Genomic DNA, 26198 nt, shown 5'->3' on the forward strand with positions numbered 1-26198 from the left:
TCCCGGGCCCCTGTCCCGGGCCCCTGAGCAGCCTCAGTCAGAGATGAGCTGGTTTGAGTTTGGGTCCCTCTCTCTCACATCACCATGTGTGAGATCGATCGTGACTCGTGATGTCTGTTTTACTTTGACTTCTTAACGTGCAATAAGAGGAACGTAAAGGTTTATGCACGTAAGGTCCATCAGCCAATCACATCGCAGCATTGTTTCATGTCCAGTGTGTGATGTTCTGATCAGAACAAACATTTATATTCTAATTCACTTTTAATAGAGCAATAAAACATTTCAATTTATTTAAAAAGCATCATTAGACTATTTGTTATAAATTATAATAAATTGATAGTGAAAAATAACCAGACATATTATGATTACGTCTGTTATAGAATAATACTATATATTTTTATACAAAAGTGGCAAAGCTGCAGAAACGCAGTCTCTTCACTATAGCTAGGTTTGGACCTTCACTTCTCGTTCTGTTCATTCTCTGGGAATAACATGTTTGCACTGTTTTATCAGTGTTAATTGTTAATCAAGCAATGCTTATGCTATTTTTTAAATTTAATATAACTTGTTTTGTCACTTTGGCAAGAAGGAACAGTTGGGAGCTGTATAAGATAAATTAGTAAGGATAACTATTACTTTTACATTTTCAGTTAAAATGAATCAATTTGATCATAATTATTTTTCATAGCCAATATTGTATTGAGTAATTAAGTACACTAATGTATTAATAACTGGCTTTAGTCATTTTCTCCTGGCACAGTTTCATCACATCATCATTTTATAGCATTACAACCTCAACATTTTACTCTTACTTTAGCCGGCTGGACCACATTAAAATGCAGCAGAAGACCCAAAAAAGGTCTGAAAATCTCTGGGGGAGGGCCCCCAGACCCCCCCTGTTCATTAATTTAAACTGCTAATGTGGCTGTAGACCCTTAACGCCCACAAATACGTCCAAAAACATATCTGGCACGTGTATTATTTGTTCAGGGAGGAGAGGTGATGTCAGCGGAATACCAAGTTGCATTGTGGGATTTAAGTTAGCAATATTTGAGCTTGTGAGGTGTTGAGAATAAACTAACTGGCAAACAGATGCCCTGGAGTTTTGGTGCGCTTTGTTTGCGTTGAAGAAAGTTCCCATATGTGAATTGTTCACTGACAATGGCAATAAAACTGATTCTGATGACGTGGCGAAGGGCCCCCAAAAATGTTTTCGCTTAGGGCCCCCTGAAGGCTTGGGCCGGCCCTGGTTATTGTTTCTCTTTTCACTAGTTTCAGTTTCTGCGTCTCACTGTCCTGGAAGATTGAGGAAGTGGCTGTTGTTGTTGCAGAGGTGCCGCAGTCAGGTGCTTTCCACACTTTAAGACCTGTTCCCTTCTTCAGTCAAGCTCACAGTGAATGAACTACTGCTCCAGGAGCCACAATGACACGTGCCGCGGCCGTGGGGCGCTGGCTGCGGGCCGGGCTGGGTCTGCTCCGGGCCGGGATGTGTCTGCTGTGGCCGGTGATCGTGCTGGAGGAGCTGGGCAGCAGTTTGTTTGACACCGCGCTACGGATGGTGGTTTTGGACCGAACTGCCAACGCCACGGACCCGGACGGGCCCCGCTCCAGTAAGAGCCAGCAGATCGCCATGTCAAACTTCTACATGATCTACAACCTCATCATCAAATTCACTCCCATCCTCCCCGCGCTGCTGCTGGCGCGCCTCGGGGACCGCGGCTGGAGGCGGCTGCCCCTGATCGTGCCCCTGCTCGGGTACATTGTGCCCCGAGTGGCGCTGCTGCTGGTGGTCATCTGTGGTTGGCCCATCCAGCTCATGTACGGGGCAGGGGCCCTCTTCGGCCTCTCGGGGGGCTACGCGGCTTACTGGCCCGGCGTCATGACGCTGGCGTCACTGGCCTCCACTGCGGCCGACAGGTCCAAGGTCAGGCAAAAACACACTTTAGGACATTTTAACTGAGCTAAAACTGTGTTTCCTCATAATTCTTTCATAGTTTCTGAAGCTTACATTTTGATTGACGTGTGCATGTTTGAGTTAATTGTGTTTTGTCCTCCTTGAACGCTCAGAAAATTCATGTTCTCACCTATCCCCTATGTCTGCCCACATATCTGTACTTAGTTCAAATTATTTGAAAAAAGTCTCTAAAGTCTCTAAATAACCACTTATCAAAAATGAAAACATGTGAATGAAATGTTGCTGTTTGTTTTGGGTAAAGGTCTGCAGTTTGAACAAGAAGTGAACTGGACACACACATAGACAGACACACACACACACACACACACACACACAAACAAACAAACAGACAGACACACACACACACACACACACACACAAACAGACAGACACACACACACACACAAACAGACAGACAGACACACACACACACACACACACACACACACACAAACAAACAAACAGACAGACACACACACACACACACACACACACACACAAACAGACAGACAAACACACACACACTGACACACACACACACAAACAGACAGACACACACACACACACACACACAAACAAATAGACACACACACACACACAAACAGACAGACAGACACACACACACACACACACACAAACAAACAGACACACACACACACACACACACAAACAGACACACACACACACACACACACACAAACAAACAGACACACACACACACACACACACACACACACTGCATCACCTGCAGTGTGTGAGAATATGTGGTGCATCAGTTAACGCTCTCGTCTCACACCAAGAGGGGTTTGACTCCTGGGGGCCTTTCTGTGTGGAGTTTGCATGTTCTCCCCATGTCTGTGTAGGTTTTCTCTAGGTGCTCTAGTTTCCCCTAAAAACATGTACAACTGGCTCCTCCCCTCTGGGGCCAGGACTCGCCTTAAAAAGAGGGACTTTCCTGGTTAAACAAAAGTCAATCAATAAATACACGTGGATTGCAATTTTGTTTTACAGTTTAATCACATATATAATCAACATAATCAATACAACATTTTGTACAAAAGACTGATCTAAAATACGTTTTAACTTGTGTTGAAAAGTATTTCTAATTAGACCTACTACTGAGTAATTAGACCTACTACTGAGTGTGTATCTTTTACTTTTACTTAAGCACAAATTTGCCGTTCTATTACTGTTACTACTTGATTGGTCGCAGCAGAGGTGACACAAAGTACCAGGTCTAAGTACTTACTTTTCACGTACCATCACCTGATCTAAAACAGGACTATTCCAGCTCTGAAATATGACAGCTCTACTGTGGAGAAATGTGGATTAAATTCTAACTCCACGTACCACAGAAGGAACTATCCTACTGAATTAACTGCTACAACAACACTTAAAGTCAAAGTAGGTCTATAGTTTATAATGAGAGACTTAGACAATCAAATGAATACTGGCTATTATTTTATTGTAATAAGTCTATAATAAGATAATAAGAAGGCCTGCTGCTTGCTCATATATATTTTTCCCAAATGTTCCTCTTTTGCCTGATGGTCGATGGGATGGGTCTGTCTCTCTTCCTGTTGATGCAGTAGTATTAAAACACATGACACAGGTTGTGTAGAGTACATCTTGTTGAGTCTTGTTGACCTGCTGTGTGTCCAGACCCTGATGCGTGTGGAGCTGCTGTACGGGATGGCAGGCCTGGTGGGCAGTCTGGTGTCAGGACACCTCTTTCTGCTTTACTCTGCCAGTGTCAGTCGTGGGACCATCCTGTTAGTCGTCAGCACCATTTTAGCTGTGCTCTGCCTCCTTGACGCTGTGCTGCTGCTACAGGTGAGTGTGCACACTTTTGTCTTCATCAAGTGAACAAACCTCAGTTTAATATAGTTATAATGCCCAGTTTGTGTTTTACTATTTTGAGTATGTCCAAGCTCGTTCGAGCCCAGGAGCTAAAGCTAAAGATTAAAGCACTTTATTATTGGTAACCTCAAAATGCTAACTTTCTGAGAAAAAAAACACATGAATACAAACAAGTCGTTATCCCAACTCATCTTGGAACCCTGAGCACCCGAGGAGCACATGAACGCAGCATAAACAGAACCTGGACGAGAGACCACTGAATACAATGATGCAGCAGTGGAAACTGTCACTGTGTCCTTAAGCAAGACACTTCACCCACCAAGCCTGAGAGTGAATGGCTTCTGTCAGTCTGCCCCAGGGCAGCTGTGGCTACAAGCCCTGAGTATTGAGTTAATGAATAATACACTTTGAGTGTCTTGAAAGACGCTACATAAATCCAATGTAATATTGTCAATCATTTTTCCAGATGGCCACTATATCATCTGACCAGTTTTCACTCAGAATGTAACGTATCCATTGTTTTTGATTAAACACGATTAATTGCATCACCCGCTAATTTTAATGCATTGAAATTGAATCTAGTATAAAAATGTTCTAATGAGGTAGAATTGTCTTTATTATATTAAATTATATATACATTTATATGATGTAATTATTTCACCGATCTATGAACCCAACTGGTTTTGTTGGACAGAACAGTGTAGCATTAAATGGGTATGTGAGCAGGAAGGACATACAGCAAATAGTCACAACGCTGCGGCCGGCTGCACGTGGGGCCGGGCATGTGTGCCATCCACTCAGCCCCCAACTGGCTACAGCTTAGGTCCAATTGTGTCCTGTGTGCAGACCCGGCGTGTGAATCTACAGTGTAACCTGTTCCTTCATTTATAAAGTGCTTTGAGTGTTTATTAATGGTAAAACAAAAAAGTACATAATCGGGTAATTCAGGTTCGTTTTGATCTTTTGTGCAGGTGAAAGACGTGTCCAGCGGCGAAGAGGAGGCAGAAAGCTACAGCCTGATCCCTCCTTCTGCTCACAGCAACGCGCCCAGTCAGAGGAACTTACCCAACATCGCTCTGCTGTTCACAGCCGCCGTCCTGTACAGCACGGCAGTGGGCGGGGCCATAAACGTGCTCGGGACCTTTGTGCTGAGGGAGCCTCTGAGCTGGGATGCAAAACAGGTGACGTTTGTGCCCCTTCATTCTATACATTTACACAGTCTTTACGGATGGTTAGATTCTGGAGCTTGTGTCTCCCCCTTCAGGTGGGCTATGGGAATGCAGCAGGCTGTTTGATCTTCATCACCAGTTACTTGGGGGTGATTGTGTTGCGTCGCTACGTCAGTGAGACCAGTCTTATCATGATCGGCATGTTGTCGTTTGCTTCGGGGATTTACTTCATGACCTTTGTCACTGCTACGTACTTGTTTTATCTGGGTAAGTCTAAAAAAATGTTACACTTTTTAACGTTCTAGCAAATCAGTTTTCATAATCCCCAAGACTCTCTGTATAATCATGATATTGTACAATTTCTACTGATGGAGGGGGAATAAACCTACCTCAAATTGCCAAAGTACCCGTATTTTCCGGACTATAAGTCGCACTGGAGTATAAGTCGCAGCAGCCAAAAAATGCATAATAGAGAAGAAAAAAACATATATAAGTCGCACTGGAGTATAAAATGCGGTTGCAAGTGTGAAAATAACATATAATATCACATATAAGTTGCTCCGGCGTATAAGTATTATAAGTATATAAGTATAAATATAAGTATAAGTCGCACCCCGGCCAAAACTATGAAAAAAGATGCGACTTACTGTCCGGAAAATACAGTAGTGATATGTGACCTATCCAAGGGCACAAATAAACAAAAACAAACTTATTACATAAAGAAAAAACACAGTTGTAACAGGCTAAGAAGACAGACTAAAACGACCTGACCGGTTGTCGTGTAATAAAGTATTAGAGGAAACGACTTTATTGCATAGCAGTAAAAGTATCTTATGTCAACATTGAACAATAATGAGTGATGTATTCTCTTTTCCTCAGCGCGATCACTGAACCTGTTGGCTCTCATCCCACTGCCCATAATAAGATCTCTGATTTCCCAGCAAGTCCCCAAATCCTCCTATGGTGAGTCATGTTCACTGGACCGAGGTGAAGTTCTGAGTAGAAAAGATATATCTGATTTGCTCAGGTATGTTATGAGGAAAACCCAAATATATTTATAATGCCTGTTTACGTAGAAATTATTGCCTTTTCCTCAGTAGATATTGATCCAGATTTCCTTCTAAAGATTACACAGTGTCTTGAGATATGACTAAACTTCAGCTTTGTATATTTTGAGGAATACTGAGACCTGCTGTGTGTGTGTTTCGTATCAGTTTTGTTTGCACAGTGGTGATAGAGACAGACTGTATCGTTCATAGTACTGTAATGTTGTCCTATTGTTCGGTTCGGCGCTCACGCAGGATTCAGGAGTGGCACGAGCTCAAAGTGTCCGTCTGTTTGTCTTGTTGAGCTGGTTTTAGCTTGTGGTTTCTGTATCTGTATCTGGGCTGTGACATCGTTTTAGTTTTCAACACAAACTCAGCACGTCACATTGCATTAAAATGGGACTCAAATCAGTTTTTGTCACATTTTACAAACCCAATTCAGTTTGGCACAGTTGGCACTTTCTAGCTTTAATATGTTTAATTTTAGTCTTTTCCTATTAAATAAAAAAGTGGCACTTGTTTCCTTTCAGTGCAGTAGAAGTCAGAGTTAGTGTGACAGTCACAGATTTAGTATCACAAATGAAAGTGTCCTGGACATATGGACTGAACTTGGAAATGGACAAATTCGACATAAACTGGACGAAATGGGACTCACATTATGGATCAGGTGCTCTAACCTTGTATTTTATTTTCATTTGGATGCATTATTCTAAAAACGGTCATCTCAAACAATACACACTTTGTATTTTCTCTGGTTCCGCCCACACTCTCTTCTTTTTTTTCTCTCTCTTTCTTTTTATTTATTTATTTATTTTTTCGCTTTTCATTTATTTATTTATTTATTTATTTATTCATTTATGAATTTTTTCTCTTCTTCTTTCTCTTTTTTTTCTCTTTTGACAATGTTACTGGACTTTTGATTGGTCTGTGTTTATTCTTTCAATAAAAAAATAAAAAATAAATAAAAAGAAAGTGTCCTGGCCTGGGGCACATTTGAAACAATCCGATTGGGGCTGTTCACACTGTCATGAGGGAAAGAAACAGACGCAGGTCACTTTTGGGCAGATAAATGTGATTGGCCCTGCAGCGTGGCACATGACAGTGGTTTTAAGCCCTGGTGTTGTGCCCAGGTATGACCCTCACGGCGCTGCAGCTGTGTCTGAAGTTTGCAGCAGCGGCCTACATCCCAGCCTCCACCAAGATCTACCAGCACACACTGGACTGGCTCCCGGGGTTTGTCTTCACGCTGGCGAGTGTCTTCTCTGTGCTGGCCTTGATCCCCATCAGGTGAGAATACACGCGACTGACATTATATCAAGGTCAGTGACGTTGCTTTTTGGGTGAGAAAAGTATGTGCAGTTATTGACTTTACTTTCGTTCTCAACTTAAGTGAACGGAAATGCCAAAATAATGGAAGTCTGGTGTCTTTCTGCTTCGTCTTTCATACTTAAAGTGTCTCACAGTCTGACCTCTTAGCTTAACTGGACCCAGTGTGTTCATCTGTCAATAAAGTGAACACAGATCAATATCTCTGGCTAAGTATAATTAGCAGTAAACCCGCTTAAATTGTGTATTATAGTAAACTGTATCTGCCCATATTGTGAGTGGATTGTGGATTCATCACTTCTGATTTTTACTCTCCGTTTCCTTTTTTTCAGTATTGTGGGATGCAGAACCTAGAATCAACCGTATGAAACTATTTAGGACTGAAACGGTCAAACGTGACAAAAACCCAGACGCAGAAGAGGCCAGCTCCACAGACCTTTACAGAAGTACTCTGTGAATATACTTAAATACACGTTAATATGGGAGCAAGCAGCTGTCAGTCATAGAACATTTAAACAACACTACAAACATGTTCCTGTGTGTCAGGTTCAAACATGTGCGGTGTAACTTAACACACGTCCAGTGAACGGTGAAGATGATTATTTGACAAAAGCTCCTGCAGGTCAGGAGCATAGAGAACTCTCAGTTTCCCTTTTTTACTATATATATATTGTATCATGTGAAGCTGTTGTTTTTTGTACAAATGCTTGTTACATTTGTTTTGGCCGTTACAATGTGCTTCCCGATGCACTGCTTTGGAATTATTTGTACAAAATAAAGAAGTTGTTTACATGTATCCTCGCTCTTATGTGACTCATCAACAAAAAAGACCAGCAGATGAATATTGAAATGCATTCATTGATTTATTATTGGTCCAATATATTCCAAAGTCATTTGAGGTAAAGATAATTGCATCATAAAACAACATCAATATACAAGCTTATTTATAATTACAAGATGTTATGAACATCCAAATATGCAGGACTGAAACGTAAACAGTGCACACTGAGAGGAGGAGGGAAGGACAGAAGCTTGACTTTCAGAGGTCATGTGACTTTGATTGGCTGGGTTTAACCTGTAAAGATCTATTAGAGGAAGACGAGAGGAAAATGGGGACATTTGGCTTAAAAAAGTGTGGTCATTAAAAAACTTCCCGGCTCTTTTCCACCTGAATCTGTTCCTCTGTCAGACTCAAACCTGGTTATTAAGAGAAAATGTCAGCTACATTTAGTGCAACAGCAGATATTACACGGGCTTTACAATGGCTATGGTTAATTACATACAAACGAGTGGAGTTCCTCTCGGCATCTGCAGCGGAAAAGTCAGATCATAATATTGCGTTCATTAAAGTTTGGTTATTCCATATTTACATTATCATAGTGCAAATCATCCTTCTTCACCTTGTGTTAGAACCAGATGCTGAGACAAATCCCAAAGCTCATTTCTATACAAAATAAAACTGGCTCGTACGGTTATATTGCCATGAACAAAGAACACCCACAGTTCAGTGGAAAGGCCTTCCATTTACATCCTATTATTCTTTTGTTTATTCACAGTACAACTTACTACAAAAGTAAATAAGTCAAGTCAATCTGAGAAATTAGACTTGGGACGTTTGATTTTCATTTTGTATAAAGAAATTGAGTAACATTTGAAAGTGTTTTACAAAAATAATCTTTTTAAATGTATTTACGTTTTATTTTTATCGACTGTCCATCTGTTTAGGAAAATGTAACTCTGAAAATTAAATAGCGTTCTCATTTGCTCAAATAAATATATTTACTTTTTATAAACATATTCCTGTAAAACTTGAAATTAGTTTTAGAGTAAGTCTTGGGTAGTAGTTAGTAAACTTTGTGGCGATATGGAAAACAGTATTAGATGTACGCGTGTGTTTTAAGTTGAACAAGAACGTTTATATCTTTACAACAAGAGCTAGAAGGTTTTTTAAACTAAATTCTCGTTAGAACTGCTGAACTTTTATTTTACACTAGCAAATTACCAGCTCCTGTTGTTTCGTTTGACCACGATCGGGCCAAAACCTCAACATTTCACACTTATAATCATCAAGTCATCAAGCAACAAAATCTGTTATTCCACCATTATAACACAGTACAATCTGCAAGCAACAGAGCATTTTTAACATTTTCAGTTCGTTCTCAATCAGCAATTTTGCCTCGTATTGTAATTAAAGGCAAACCACATCCGTCCCAATGTCTGAATCAGAAGTATTTGTACAAAAACGCACAGGAGAGACACCCGGCTGGATATAGAAGAGTAGAAAACCAAAGACTGACCGGCCTAAGATGCTACACCACAGACTTTAGTCCTTTAGCAAAGAAGCAATGCTGGTAAACAAATAATTAGCACCACTTGCGCACAAAATGACAAGCTCGATCATCGGTGAAACTATAATAAATGTCCGATTTTTTTTTTTTACTGAAGGCGATTATTGAAAAGTGAAAAACGCGTTGGTGTCGTTTTCGCTCGTGTGCTTGTTTCCTCTGTCGTCACATTCTGAGTTTGCAACATGAAAACACAAAGAACATGATCATTAAAAGATAAAAGAAAGAGTCGCCAAATATTGCAGTAAATGAAAGTGTCGCCGTGGCTACAGTGGTTTAAAAAAAACGAGCAGAAACGACCTCGAATGTGGAAACGGAGATGACGCGTTATCAAAAGGGGGGCTTCTGTTTTAAGGCAACGCAGTGTGACGAAAAGCAAAGGGATTTACCAATGATACTTCCTGAAGGTATTATCAGTCGTAATAAGTGACACATCAGGTCAAACTAAAGTCACGCTGTTCGCACTGTACGTGATTCACCCAACAGAGGATTTATGGATGTGAAACTCCCCGACACGTCTCCCACCGGCTGCTCGTGACGGCAAAGGAAATGCGTTTCAGTAGAAAAGAAAATGACCACGTCGATTGTCGTCGATTGTCTGAAATTTATCCACGTTTTAGATTGTAATGTTATCACAAATGTACCACATACAGCAGGGGTGTCCAAACCTTTTTCACCGAGGGCCGTATTTTGAAACAAATACAGTGCAGAGGGCCACAAAAAACCCAACAATGTCGAATTTGTTGAATGACAAAGTGAATCACTCAAAATTTAGCATTTTACATTGTTTCGATGCCTCCACACCTTTAGCAAGACTTGGTACACTGCAATTAGGTTGTGTATAACATCAAAATGCTTGAATTTTTAGTCATTTTTGTCATTTGACCAACTTAGGAGGAAAAATTGGTCTGAGGGCCGCATTTGGCCCCCGGGCCGTAGTTTGGACATGCCTGACATACAGGGAGCAAGGGCCGGCCAGACCGCTCTCAATTTGTATTCTTATTTCACATCTTTAACAGGATTTGAGTGATGAAAGATCTTTAATTTACCCAATGGTTTATGTGTTTTTTAATTGTCATGATGTGACTGTGTTATTGGAATGGCCTCTAGTGTTCAGACTGCTTTTATTAAATGTCCATCCAAACGTTTTCATGGATAGTCAAGTCAAGAGTTCTGTCTTTTTGGACATTTTAGCCTAAACTGTTGGAACTGAAACGACCCTTTTAATTGCTCCGTGGTCAGAATGTTCATAACTCTGTAATGGAGGTGGCTGGAGGCAAAAGTAGATCATACAATATGTTCAATGACTGACACTTGATCTAAATGCTGAGGATTTAAAGACTTTACAAAGCAAAAAACAACAATTCTGAATTTCTAGGTTAGAATTGTTTTTATCCGTTCTATTCTATTACAAAGGCTGAAAAAATGAATAAAAATAAAATGTCTAGCCTCAAAATTGTATTGGAGCTTCAGAAAAAGTACAATTTGTGGTAAAGTACGTAATAAATAATATCTATTTGTCTATTTAAACATAAAAATCTAGATTTTGCCTCAACAATAATGCATAAAATAAACACAAAGGATTAAGTACAACAGTAAATGTGTTTCAACTGACAAAACCACCTTCAACTTTCATATGTTGTGACTTTCAGAGGTAATCACAGTTTCTCCATTGAACGTTCACAATTTTCCACTTTTGCCTCCATTTCAGAAGAATCTTTTTGTTCACAACCTTTTAAAGGGTCTACGGGGGGAAACGTGTGCTGCGATAATGTATACGATTCAAAAGGCAAAACAGACAATTGCAAGTGGCACTGAAAAAAAACTTGAAACTAAATTGAAGCAGAATATGAAACCACCTCACATGAAATGAAGTACCATGGTAAACCGCTTTTAAGTGAGAATATGCTAATTCAAACTGCGATTCAAGGGTCCTGGGAAACAGTTCATTATGAATCTGTAATGCGGATCCAACATGGCGTCTCTGAAAGCCCTGTAAATGACGAGCGACGATGGCAACCGCTACACAAAAGTCACCGGGAACGATTGTAATAAATCCTGTCTGTACATAGTGGGCGCGGCGTCCATCCTCCCTGCGTGTTTTGTGAACTCGTCCTTTTTTGGTCCGAATGTGCCGCTTTGTCCGACACGAGGACGGCGACGGGTCCTTTTCCTTGGCATGAGACGGCGTGAAATGCAGCGGGAGGAGAGAGTTCAGTTCGTCTCGCTGGTTTTGTCCTCAGTCTGTTTGTCCTGGAGAACTGTAATGAGCGACTCCCACGCCGACTGGCACTGCGCACACCGGGCCGGGGCAACAGGGGGGGAACAAAGGTGAAGGGTCAGAGTCAGGACTGTCACCATCACTAGCATCATTGATAATCCTGTTTATTCAGTTCACAGTACAAAGTGCTAAAACTGTTTTTTTTTTTACTTCTATTACAATCTATAGTCCAGAAAATACATATAAATGTAAAAAAAAATATCTGTCAATTTTTGTCACATTAACAATATATTTTTCTCTCTCTGACAGTTCAGTTTAATAAAGATGTTCACAAACCTGAGGAATGTTAATGCGTTACATATTGAGAGTTAAAATGAAAGATGAGATTACTTATGTGGATAAGTTCACAATTTGTATTTATTCTACCTTTTTTGCTGTCATTTTAGAACTTCAACAGCTTATTTTGTTTTGTCCAAGTGAAAAAACTAAATCTCATAAGAGTTGTGCACAAACTTTGTTATTTTACCTTGTGAGAAAGAAAAGTTTGTCTTGATAATAATAATAATACATTTTATATTTTAAAATCAATTACGGGCAGTTATTATGGGCTTGTGACGTTCTATAACGCTGCATTGGGACCCACCAGGCAGCAAATATAATCTATTTGTTTTCCTTTCACTACTTATTCAGTACCTGTTTTTGAAACCGTTTTATTTTGCCCAAAACAAAAAATATAAATGACACAAACCTTATTATTATTCATTTGTACATGATTTATTGACATCTGGACTGTTTTTCTGCATTATCCAGATTATGCTTTTACTTCTTTAACTGCATTTTTAGTTGCGTGGAGCTAGAATACAGACCTATATTGGGCTTGGTTGTATAACTCGTTTACATAGAACGGGTTTTGTTTATCAGACTTGTGCTGCCCGTGTTTGGCTTGGAATTTAACAGCAAACCAAACACCGTAACTCTCCATTAGCAAATCTAAACCATTTCTAAACAAGATTACCATCAATTATGTGTATTGACGTGCATATCGTTCATCCAAGAGCTCAGCCATTTGTTTATTTGGAGTTACCATAGCAATTTGACCTGTGACCTGGAGGGGCTTTTTATGTCGGATGCCCTTCCTGTCGTCACCAGCCACATACAGGGGCTGGAGTAGATGTGTCCCACTGAAGGATTCAACAAGCACTTAGGCAAGGTTTGCACCGTCCTCTCATTTTCTAATAAGGAATGGAGGGGGAAAATAAAAAATAATAATAATAATAATAATAATAATAATAAAATAATAAAAATGAAAATGAAAATGAAGCTAGCGTAAGACAAGATAATACTAATAATAATGGTAAAATAAACACTCTATTTTCATCTGTTATAGAGGTTTTGTTTATAAGAGTTCTTCTATTAAGAGTGTTTTTTTAAACTTCCTATAAGTTATCTGTTCTTTCCGTCTGTATGTACTTGCGTTGCAACAATGAAATTTCCCCATGTGTGGACAATAAAGGATTATCTTATCTTATCTTACTGTGCCACTGCGTCACCTCACCATGAAATATGAAATGTATTTATTAAATATCAAATCTAAGTATAGACAGTATAGTGTACTAAGTGTTCTTTTAACTCACTGCACTTGTCATTGTCAAGGGTCCAAACTGAACGGTACTAACCTTAATTAACCTGAATAGACAACAGCGCAGCACAGCACAGCACAGAGAAGTTGAACCCAGCACAGAGCTACAATGAGCTGCTGCAGGAGGAACATGAGCGTGTGTGCATTCCCACGTTTACCTTCTCGTAATAGTTGATGTTTTTGTCGGCCGTGCCTGTGAGGAGCTGCTTGAAGTCTTGTCTCTTGTTCCTCTGCCAGCGCTCCCAGTCGGCCTTCAAGTCTGCATTAAAACACTCCACTTTGTCCTGGCATTTCTCCACCTCGGCTGGAATCTACAGGACAGATAACAGGAAATACTACCACTACTGGACTCTGCAGATCTACAGGTTACAGGAGGCGGAGGAGCTCCGGGTGCTGGGGTTTGGGGTTTGGGGAAAGAAAGTGCAGACCAGATTTTTAACTCATAAGAGAATGAGCAGAACTTAGACATACACTATGTCACTTTCCCGGTGGAGGGCCCGTCACCACCTGCTGAGATGTTATTGCTTTGTCTATGAACTTTCACAGTATGGCATTAAACTCATCTCCATGGAGACAAGCAAGTGACGCCACCAGGCCAAGTTACGGCTCAGATCTGTGAAGAGGCGAGCTCACTTACAGCAAGAATGCGTGTTTTTCCCTTTATTTTCCCCTTTTTTAACAGTAAAACACTTCAAATAAAATACATACAAGACAGATGTGTTTAATGCCATATTGTAGAACATTTCAATGGAGTAAAGCAGGTTGTAGACCAGACCAGACCCACCAGAGAAGTTACAAAGTGCATCTTTAAGGACGACTAAATGACTAAATGTTTTTGGCAGACAGTAGGGGTGACTGATAGTGATTTGCTGTTTGTACTCACAGGCGTTTTGTCCTCTTGCCTCCGTAAAACAGCTGCCTCAAGTCGACCTTCGTACTCTGCTTGGCACTGGTCTCTTTTCCGTAGAACATTCTGATAAAAAAAATACATAAAATAAAAAGGTAATGTAACCAAATGTACTGCATAGTGTCAACTGTTGCATAATGTTTGACAATGATTCAAGTATTACAAATTGTCTTTCTGTGGTCAAAACCATTAAATACTGTAACTACACTAGACCGGCAACAGTGTTTTCTGGCAGTTACGTTGACATTGTGGCAGATTTGTGTGAACACCACATCTCATACCATTTGTGGATTAGAAATGTTACTTACTGCCCCTTTTTATCTTCAGGCCATCTTTTTTTATCACTGTAGTTACTTTTATATATTTATGATGATACAACGAGCAACAAAGATCAGTATATCATCATAATCTCCTCAATTAAAAGTGTGGAACTGGACTTTTTTCTTGTAAGTGAGTACATTTATTTAAATTACATTGGGTATATTGTAAAATCATCACATTTAGATAAAAATCAGACCACTGTACATTGTCTGCGTCGGATAAAAAAAGTATTTAGATCAATTAGCGTCGTAATCCAGACAGCTCCAGAGCTCTCTAAAACTTGAGTCACAAAACCTAAAAGTGCCTTCATTCTTCACCTTCATGGATTCTATGTAGAGGACGTATTCTCTGAGCACAGGGAGAAAGTCCTGGCTGATGTTTTCAGTCATGTCCCCCATGGCTCTGCTGCACGTGGACACACTGGCTGCCACTCCCTCTAGAGGGCGCTGCAGCTCCTCCTCCACAGCCGCCCAGCTGCTGTAGACTGAACCATACTCCCGCAGCTCTGTCAGGTACTCTGAGGAAGACAATGCAGTACAGGGATTCAGAGTGTACACAATCTGATATAAAAACATGACTCGGATGTTTCGAGAAAAAGGTTATAACACATTTATACAATCAATATCGCATACAGTGGATTACCCGTATTTTACTGTGAGTATAAGTGGCACCGGAGTATAAGTGGCACCGGAGTATAAGTGGCACCGGAGTATAAGTGGCACCAGCCAAAAAATGCATAATAGAGAAGAAAAAAACACACAATGGAGTATGAAATGCGGTTCTAAGTGTGAAAATAACAGATAATATCACATATAAGTTGCTCCAGAGTATAAGTATATAAGCATAAAGTAGAAGTCGCACCCCGGCCAAAACTATAAAAAAGATGCGACTTACAGTCCGGAAAATACGGTATTTAGTGGATTGCTTTGTCCGTTTGCGAGAAACATTCATAAAATAAGAGTGACAAGAGACTATTTTAATCATAATTGTAAAATCCCTCAGTGCTTTTAGAGTATTGGCCTTTTCCTAAAAGAGCTGTAAACGGTGGAACTCATTAGCCACTGAAATAAAGAGAATTTTAAAATGTTCACCTTGAGGCGTTGGCTGAAAAAAAATCTAACCTATGACTAAGAGCAAAAGAAATATCTATAATATAATGGAAATGCATTTGAATGTATTTTGTATTCAGGGACGGGAGTTGAAAATTAGCACTTTTAGCTTTGTTTTGTAGTATGTCTGACTGCATTGAAGACATAAAATTAAATAAATCAGAACTGTTAAACAAAGAAATATTTTATACTGTGAAGCCCATATTAAAAATAAAAAGCCCATAAAACGTTCACAGATTTCCACTATGGAAAAATAAAGACAAGACAAATAAACATTAATTCATGACACTGGTCTGGAATAATAACCAAAGCGCCACTGACTTGACCACAGTTGCACTCGCTGTACCATTTACAGTATAATTCCTGAGAACATGCACGTTTGTCCTCTCCTCTTCCCACTTATGACCGAGCCGATCCAAACCCCAGGACAGATGGTGATAGCCAGCGTTTCTCAGGGACGGATGAGAGGTTATAATATTTACACAGTCGTTTATTACAGCATGAAACGAGGACGCCGTGTAAAAAGTGACTGAACATTACTCCTGCTGCTATTGACGAAGAGCTCTGTACGCAAAACCATTTTATTGAGCGTTAATAAAGACGCGCCACTGATTTGAATTTGAACTGGTAATAATATGATGATATGGGCATGTAACTTCTACTTTATATTCTTTTTCCTCTTCAAAAAGACACACACATTATGCAAAATGGTTTTATATAGCGCGGCTGTGTATGGCTTTCATCGAGGAACACCATCCACTCGCAAATGCTGTATCGGTAGGCAGTGAAGTACAATGGCAGGATTCATGGCAAATAACAAGGTTTAGCAAAATATTCTGGGTCTCTACTAGGAATGGAACGAGACACGAGATTGGGTCCACGAGAACGGGACAATCAGTCAAAAAGTGCCACTCCCGACCAGCGTCAGGCCTGTCACGATAACATATTTTGCAGCACGATATATTGCTACAGAAATCATCACAATAAAAGATAATATTGAAACTATTTTAGGCCACATAACACATGACATAAACTTCAAAGCCTGATAATCCCCGTAAACCCTACAGTATCATTAAAAGGCATGAGCTGCAACAAATAAATAGCAGAATGAAACAATACTGAGCCAAAGAAGTTACTTATTCAAGCCTCTACAGCACAAATTATATTATTATAGACAGGATAATGAAAATCCCAACGCTATATTAAATAAAATGTACACTCTATAAATCATTTGCATCTATTGAGCAATGAGTCAATATAGTCATTATTGTGACAGGCCTAACCAGAGTTAAATTGTCTGTACTTGATGTTTTTTCACGTAATAAAGTCAAATCTGTTTTTCCCCAGTACAAAGTAGTTGTAAGGCCCCAGCCTCCGTGAGTTGTGAAAAGTCCTTATCCTATGACAAGGATGCAAGGAATGCATTAGGTAAATTTGTACAGCTGCAAACAGTTTAAAATGAACTAGTTCTGTTTTTCACATATTTAAGACAGTACAGGCACAGCACCTTTAACCCTTTTCTTTTGAGGTCCAAGAGATAATTTTCCTTGTGAGTGCACAATCTTGCATCTATTTTTATCTCAAAAGATGTTGTACTGTCCCTCACCTTTACCACATACTCCACGTACAATATAGAATAAATACACACTACAGGCTTTTTGGGCGCCTTAACTTCACTGGGTCCTGGGTATCGGACATGAGAGGAATGAACCGTCAACTCTAGAACTCAGTCCCTTAAAGCCGACTGACAGTAGCAGCACATTGTACCTGATTGCTCCTTCAGGATCCTTTGGGCGATGCGGTCCATCGTTCCCAGTTTCCCGCTGAAGGTGTCCAGGTACTCGCCCATGGCCGTGTACTCTGCCGGCCGCGCCCGCAGCTTGTACCCGCCGGCCACGTACTTCACCGACTCGCCCACTTTGGTCAGCAGAGCCAGACCCTGTCGCTTGTTCAGGTCCTGCAGGCCGAGGCAGAGTTCAAACATCCACTTCACATGAAAGGATCAGATCATAAATAGTCTAAAACTAAAATGCAAGCAAGTTTTTAAAATGTGAATATAAATGATAGTTTTGTCAACTTATTTGGAACAGAAAGATGTTTATATTGAAAATTAGGTCCTATATTATTTAACTTGTTTCACAATATTTTAGACCAGATTTTAGATTTCTAGACCATTAATATGAATGAAGAGACAAGTGTTGTTGTCTCTTCATTCATACTAAACTCTCGTGTTGTTGTCTCTTCATTCATACTAAACTCTAGTATTGTTGTCTCTTCATTCATACTAAATCTCGTGTTCTTGTCTCTTCATTCATACTAAACTCTAGTGTTGTTGTCTCTTCATTCATACTAAACTCTCGTGTTCTTGTCTCTTCATTCATACTAAACTCTAGTATTGTTGTCTCTTCATTCATACTAAATCTCGTGTTCTTGTCTCTTCATTCATACTAAACTCTCGTGTTGTTGTCTCTTCATTCATACTAAATCTTGTGTTCTTGTCTCTTCATTCATACTAAACTCTAGTATTGTTGTCTCTTCATTCATACTAAACTCTAGTTTGTTGTCTCTTCATTCATACTAAACTCTAGTATTGTTGTCTCTTCATTCATACTAAACTCTAGTATTGTTGTCTCTTCATTCATACTAAACTCTCGTGTTCTTGTCTCTTCATTCATACTAAACTCTAGTGTTGTTGTCTCTTCATTCATACTAAACTCTCGTGTTCTTGTCTCTTCATTCATACTAAACTCTAGTTTGTTGTCTCTTCATTCATACTAAACTCTAGTATTGTTGTCTCTTCATTCATACTAAACTCTAGTATTGTTGTCTCTTCATTCATACTAAACTCTCATGTTCTTGTCTCTTCATTCATACTAAACTCTAGTATTGTTGTCTCTTCATTCATACTAAACTCTCATGTTCTTGTATCTTCATTCATACTAAACTCTAGTATTGTTGTCTCTTCATTCATACTAAACTCTCGTGTTCTTGTCTCTTCATTCATACTAAACTCTCGTGTTCTTGTCTCTTCATTCATACTAAACTCTTGTGTTGTTGTCTCTTCATTCATACTAAACTCTAGTGTTGTTCTCTTCATTCATACTAAACTCTCGTGTTGTCTCTTCATTCATACTAAACTCTCATGTTCTTGTCTCTTCATTCATACTAAACTCTCATGTTCTTGTCTCTTCATTCATACTAAACTCTAGTATTGTTGTCTCTTCATTCATACTAAACTCTCGTGTTGTTGTCTCTTCATTCATACTAAACTCTTGTGTTGTTGTCTCTTCATTCATACTAAACTCTAGTATTGTTGTCTCTTCATTCATACTAAACTCTCATGTTCTTGTCGCTTCATTCATACTAAACTCTCGTGTTCTTGTCTCTTCATTCATACTAAACTCTCGTGTTCTTGTCTCTTCATTCATACTAAACTCTAGTATTGTTGTCTCTTCATTCATACTAAATCTCGTGTTCTTGTCTCTTCATTCATACTAAACTAGTATTGTTGTCTCTTCATTCATACTAAACTCTCGTGTTGTTGTCTCTTCATTCATACTAAACTCTAGTGTTGTTGTCTCTTCATTCATACTAAACTCTAGTATTGTTGTCTCTTCATTCATACTAAACTCTAGTATTGTTGTCTCTTCATTCATACAAAACTCTAGTATTGTTGTCTCTTCATTCATACTAAACTCTCGTGTTGTTGTCTCTTCATTCATACTAAAATCTAGTATTGTTGTCTCTTCATTCATACTAAACTCTAGTATTGTTGTCTCTTCATTCATACTAAACTCTAGTGTTGTTGTCTCTTCATTCATACTAAACTCTAGTGTTGTTGTCTCTTCATTCATACTAAACTCTCGTGGGCTTGTCTCTTCATTCATACTAAACTCTAGTATTGTTGTCTCTTCATTCATACTAAACTCTAGTATTGTTGTCTCTTCATTCATACTAAACTCTCGTGTTCTTGTCTCTTCATTCATACTAAACTCTCGTGTTCTTGTCTCTTCATTCATACTAAACTCTTGTGTTGTTGTCTCTTCATTCATACTAAACTCTAGTGTTGTTCTCTTCATTCATACTAAACTCTCGTGTTCTTGTCTCTTCATTCATACTAAACTCTCGTGTTCTTGTCTCTTCATTCATACTAAACTCTAGTGTTGTTCTCTTCATTCATACTAAACTCTCGTGTTGTCTCTTCATTCATACTAAACTCTCATGTTCTTGTCTCTTCATTCATACTAAACTCTAGTATTGTTGTCTCTTCATTCATACTAAACTCTCGTGTTCTTGTCTCTTCATTCATACTAAACTCTTGTGTTCTTGTCTCTTCATTCATACTAAACTCTTGTGTTCTTGTCTCTTCATTCATACTAAACTCTTGTGTTGTTGTCTCTTCATTCATACTAAACTCTAGTGTTGTTCTCTTCATTCATACTAAACTCTCGTGTTGTCTCTTCATTCATACTAAACTCTAGTATTGTTGTCTCTTCATTCATACTAAACTCTAGTATTGTTGTCTCTTCATTCATACTAAACTCTCGTGTTCTTGTCTCTTCATTCATACTAAACTCTCGTGTTCTTGTCTCTTCATTCATACTAAACTCTTGTGTTGTTGTCTCTTCATTCATACTAAACTCTAGTGTTGTTCTCTTCATTCATACTAAACTCTCGTGTTCTTGTCTCTTCATTCATACTAAACTCTCGTGTTCTTGTCTCTTCATTCATACTAAACTCTCGTGTTCTTGTCTCTTCATTCATACTAAACTCTAGTGTTGTTCTCTTCATTCATACTAAACTCTAGTGTTGTTCTCTTCATTCATACTAAACTCTCGTGTTGTCTCTTCATTCATACTAAACTCTCATGTTCTTGTCTCTTCATTCATACTAAACTCTCATGTTCTTGTCTCTTCATTCATACTAAACTCTTGTGTTGTTGTCTCTTCATTCATACTAAACTCTCGTGTTCTTGTCTCTTCATTCATACTAAACTCTAGTGTTGTTTTTTCATCATTCATACTAAACTCTAGTATTGTTGTCTCTTCATTCATACTAAACTCTCGTGTTGTTTTCTCTTCATTCATACTAAACTCTTGTGTTCTTGTCTCTTCATTCATACTAAACTCTCGTGTTCTTGTCTCTTCATTCATACTAAACTCTCGTGTCGTCTCTTCATTCATACTAAACTCTTGTGTTGTTGTCTCTTCATTCATACTAAACTCTAGTATTGTTGTCTCTTCATTCATACTAAACTCTCGTGTTGTTGTCTCTTCATTCATACTAAACTCTAGTATTGTTGTCTCTTCATTCATACTAAACTCTTGTGTTCTTGTCTCTTCATTCATACTAAACTCTCGTGTTCTTGTCTCTTCATTCATACTAAACTCTCGTGTTCTTGTCTCTTCATTTATACTAAACTCTCGTGTCGTCTCTTCATTCATACTAAACTCTTGTGTTGTTGTCTCTTCATTCATACTAAACTCTAGTATTGTTGTCTCTTCATTCATACTAAACTCTAGTATTGTTGTCTCTCCATTCATACTAAACTCTTGTGTTGTTGTCTCTTCATTCATACAAAACTCTTGTGTTGTTGTCTCTTCATTCATACTAAACTCTTGTGTTGTTGTCTCTTCATTCATACAAAACTCTAGTATTGTTCTCTTCATTCATACTAAACTCTAGTATTGTTCTCTTCATTCATACTAAACTCTAGTATTGTTCTCTTCATTCATACTAAACTCTAGTATTGTTCTCTTCATTCATACTAAACTCTTGTGTTGTTGTCTCTTCATTCATACTAAACTCTCGTGTTCTTGTCTCTTCATTTATACTAAACTCTCGTGTTGTCGTACCTTCGCGGTCAGGAAAGCGTTGAAATGCGGGTTGAATGAGAGGACAGGATGGTCAGCCACTCTCTTCACAAACTTGTCCAGAGCCTTCATCCTGGTCTCTACAAATTCTTCCGAGAAGCGATCCACCACGCCCTTCATGACAAACTTCTCTGGCAGCGGCTGGACGGGCAGAGCGAAAAAAAGAGAGGAGCGCAGAGTTTAAATGAGGCGTATCGAGTCAGAAGCGGAGGGAAACGTGGCGGTTACTTCTTGTGCGACCTACAGGGATCAAGTGCGTGGGCTGGCTGTCCTCGAGCTTGATTCGGAGCCAGTCGAAATCCTGGTAGCGCCGCCTCACGCTGTATTCTGGCAGGTCAAACTCTACCCTTGTCGTCTGTAAAAGAAATGGGCTTATAGTAGATTTCAAAAGGAACAGCAACTACTCCTCGGGGGCTGCGCTGTAGTGGAAATGAATGTGACTTGCTATATGGCTGTGCTGCGATATTGTTGTGATATTTGAATGTACTTTTTGGACTTTTGGACTAAATTAAGGATAATGTAGACTGAATAATACTATTTCAGTCTTTCAGTGTTTTCATTATTAAAAAAAACCCTAACATTTCTGTCAGATGGAGGACCTTGATGATAATGCAATATTGATTATTATACAGAGATTGTGTATATGAAAATCATTTTGTATTTGTACTGAGGGATGTTTGTGTGCAACTAAAACATAAATATATATAGAAGGTAGTCAGTAAGGAGCATAACAATCATTGATTCATCCCAATCTTCAATGTAATCATATATTTTCATTTAAAAAGACAAGATAAATACATTATAAGATTTATAGAGATTCAAAAACAGATTTTTTAGATGAACCAAAAAATACTCTTCCAAATGTTATTCCTCTTAATGATTTTACTCACAGTGGACTGGCTGTAGACCTGTCAGTTAGGAAGTCACAAACTGATCATTAAAACAGTTTAACAAGATTAGATCACAATTTGACTAAAATGCTACAGTTTGCACAACCCAATCTAAAAAAAATAAAGAAAAGTCAAGTAAATGCTGGCCAGACTAAAGATTATTATGACTAGGGGTGTCAAGATTATTAGGTTAATCAATAATCATGGTTATTCAGGTCACAATATAACTGCAAGAATTAATAAATTATAATCGTGACATTTTTTGAGAAATTATAATTTTTTCTTCTTTTTTAAAATTAATTTTAAAGAAAATTCAAAATGTTAGTTCAATTAAAATAAATTAAGTCCTTTCTGCTCTGCCTTTACTCAAAAAAGTAAACATAAATGGAAAGTGCTTTTTTTATTTTGCCGTTTATGTCAAATTAATAATTCAGAAAAGTTTGATCTCATAAAGCAGGTCACATATTGAGGAGCGGTAATGTGTTAATAAAACAAGAAAGAAAGAAAATTTATGATTTTATTGTGGTCATGATTATTCTCACAATAATGGCTACACTAAAATTCCTAATTATTACAAAGAAAACCTATGTGCTTTGCTGAATCTTTAGTATCACTGAATATCTCTGCAAAGAGGATGTTATACAAAGATTTTTAACAGAGTTAATTCTTTGTACACTGGAGTATAACCACAGAGCCCCGGGGTGCTTTAGCCTGCAGACATGAGTCATTCCTCGGTCATATAGGATTACATGTGTATTGACCTCGAAACGAACACTGGAGTTTAGTGAGGGTCTGTGATATTTGTCTAAGGCCTTGGGAGTCTTTCGGCGCACGGCAACTGTCACCATGACGCCACGCGACCGTTCTCGTCTCCAGCCGCTGCCCGACTCTCGCCAGGCAAAGTCCACGCAATAATATGTTTCAATTTACTGCAGTTGTTTCAGGTAAAGTCTGATGACACTGGAGAATGGTTTGCGCAGTGGCTCGGGTGCTACTTTTTTGTGTTTTTTGTGTATTTGTGTATTTGAAATATCATGTAAAATAGTTACATCTGCTAGGAGTAATCTGATTTGTTCCTATGCAGGTTTAGACAAGTAGAATCGTGCAAAAAAATGGCAAACAAATATGGACAATAGTTGTGACACAAAATGTTAAAGATTTATACTTTGTCCTCAAAATGCAACAGAAAAAAGCTACCGGTACACTAGTAAGTATAGTAATATCATCTTATATAGTGCGTTTCCAGGAGCTTTTCTATTTCATGGGTTGTTTATTCACTCCTAACACTCTACGGACGAGTGGCTTTTCTAAACTTTGGCCCCTCCAATCATCTCCAGTCACTCATCAGTGGTCTGGGTACAACACTGTACTGCCTGATGTATCTGATCTGTGGGAGATGTATCAAAAAATATAACATAACATGTTTTGGAGATTTCCAATATTACAATATCAAGTCTACTGTCTGTACATTAAAGCAATTAAAGTCTCAAAAAGAGACAGAAACATTTAGTGCAATCTTCCAAACAGGGTACATACATCACAATGGGTTTCTTACCTGGTTAAATAAAGATTAATAAGATAAGATAAGATCAACTTTATTTGTCCCACACTGGGGACATTCCAGTGTTGCAACTTGTAGCAAATAGTAATTGCTTTGTAACAGAAATACACCATAGTTATGTTTTACTGTCATAAATATAACAGTATTAGGGATTTGAATATCTGTGTGCACAAACACTGCTGCTCGGTGGTGTGAGCAGCAGCAGCTGACCTTAGTGGAGACTCTGTAGGTGATGTAAGTTTCCATGGTGGATACGTGCTTCTTTGGATCGTCCACGGTCACAAAAAGGTCTCTAGTTTCTGAGGAGGCCTCAGCATCCAGCTCGTCGTCCAACTGGAGCCGGTTAAAGAGCGAAGACACGGAGGCGGGGCTTGACGTCTCAACTGGCGTGCCATTGGTCAGCCCGGCATCCTGGGGACAGAGAGTGGCACCGTGATGACAAAAACTAAAGAATTGATGGATTGTTGCAGTGGTTTTCAATACAGCTTTTGTTAAGCTGCTACTGGCACAATGTGACAACAATACTATTCTCATGGGTCAAATTGAATAGACGGAAAATGGCAAACAATTGTATGAGTTCATAATTCTCTTTTGCTATTGTACTATTATATTTTTTCATATTTTTGTATTAAACCTATGACAGTAGTACCATATTCACTTGACAAGAAACAACAAAACACTACCCTGATGATCTTTGGCCAAATACACACAATAAACAAAGACATGGAAACTTGATCTGGTGCGGAAATGGTGGAAGCAAATACAAAGTCTCAGTTACTCAAGAGGAAATATTTCACAAATGCTTTTTCAGTCTCCAATTTTACAATACAAGTGTTGATACAGATATGCAGCTGATAAAGTCGTCTGCTCTTGGGAGTCGACTGATTTTTGCAATTCATCACTTAATACTGCATCTAACGTGAAGAAACGCTGTCAGTTTGTTGAATATTAACTATGAAAGAGAGTCGCCCATACATGGAGCTGACAACTGTCAAGTATAAACACATTTACTACTGTTTAACAGTAGTAGATTAATAATGTATTAAAGAAGATTAAAGTCGTCTTAAACTAGCTAATGGATAAAGAGTTATTTAACCATTAGTTTCCAGGCAAAGAGGGTGAAGTCCTGAAAAAGCATTTTGCAATTTCCTCTTTCAAGCTGCATCTGAAAAGTGCAGAGTGTCAGTGTCGGTCCAGTGTCCACAGAAGCTCACAGAACAACTGTGAGCTCAGCTGCTGAGGAGAGCAAGCTTCTGACTCACTGTGATCACCGCTTACACCACTGCATGTCTTTACAGAAACACAACAACTATACTTGGAATGCACAATAAATCATATTCAAATCACAGTTATTTTGCAGATAGGGACAAATGTGTAATGTGCATATGTTTATGGTCAAAGAGGATCACCTCTGAGACACTGGTCTGAAATATCCGTTACACTGACAGATGAAAGTCTGTGACTTTCACTAGTTTTCTGTTACTAACACAGCACAAACCGCGATGCAGAGTTTGTTTGTTTTGTTGCCCTCTGTCTCTGCAGCTCGCTCATACAGACAGGCTTGCATTACTTCATCATATTATAGATCCAGGCTGTACCTTGTCCGCGCCCGTCCTCGCGGTGGCTTCTGGCCCCGGGGACAGGAGCTCCTCGGCGGCGGACAGCGGGTGTGTGATCTCCGTGATGGGCTTCTGCCCGGAGCTGGCCAGGCCCCGCGGAGCACCGACACTCATGCTTCGTGTGGCGGAGGACGAGTGTCGGGAACAGGGCGAGCACTGTCCGAGTCTCTGAGGCCGATTGTGGAGAAGGACAAGTCTTTATCTGTGTTTTCAGGGTTTGGTCTGTGGAGATGCTCCAGCGCTGTTTCAACTGTCAGCTGACAAACACAACCCCGGAAGTTAACCCCAGGATACCGGAAGTAAATACAGAGATCACGTGACATGTAATAGGGCGCCCGAACGTTTTTAGATCGTCTAT

At 39.1% G+C, this 26198-nt stretch overlaps 3 protein-coding genes across 3 annotated transcripts in view; 2 read left to right on the forward strand and 1 right to left on the reverse strand.

Annotated features, from left to right (window-relative positions):
- inip (ints3 and nabp interacting protein) overlaps positions 1-26198 on the forward strand; it is a 69620-nt gene that overhangs the window by 40473 nt on the left and 2949 nt on the right. The gene's annotated exons all lie outside the window — the stretch shown is intronic.
- Positions 1387-7777, forward strand: slc46a2 (solute carrier family 46 member 2). The gene is made up of 7 exons (XM_072453860.1): positions 1387-1924; positions 3617-3787; positions 4786-4995; positions 5079-5250; positions 5863-5946; positions 7160-7316; positions 7688-7777. Exons 1-7 carry the CDS (start codon positions 1424-1426, stop codon positions 7707-7709), a joined length of 1317 nt encoding a protein of 438 aa, XP_072309961.1. The 5' UTR covers positions 1387-1423; the 3' UTR covers positions 7710-7777.
- Positions 11800-26123, reverse strand: snx30 (sorting nexin family member 30). Its single transcript, XM_072455228.1, has 9 exons — positions 25820-26123; positions 24432-24632; positions 22015-22125; positions 21753-21911; positions 17665-17854; positions 15106-15305; positions 14444-14533; positions 13719-13871; positions 11800-11992 (listed from the first exon to the last, which is right to left on the reverse strand). The coding sequence occupies exons 1-9, from the start codon at positions 25952-25954 to the stop codon at positions 11915-11917; spliced, it is 1317 nt and encodes a 438-aa protein (XP_072311329.1). The 5' UTR covers positions 25955-26123; the 3' UTR covers positions 11800-11914.

Source organism: Eucyclogobius newberryi, unplaced genomic scaffold (genome assembly GCF_026437365.1).
Source record: "Eucyclogobius newberryi isolate DKJ021-1_F unplaced genomic scaffold, fEucNew1.0.hap1 SCAF_2, whole genome shotgun sequence".
Lineage (NCBI taxonomy): Eukaryota > Metazoa > Chordata > Actinopteri > Gobiiformes > Gobiidae > Eucyclogobius > Eucyclogobius newberryi.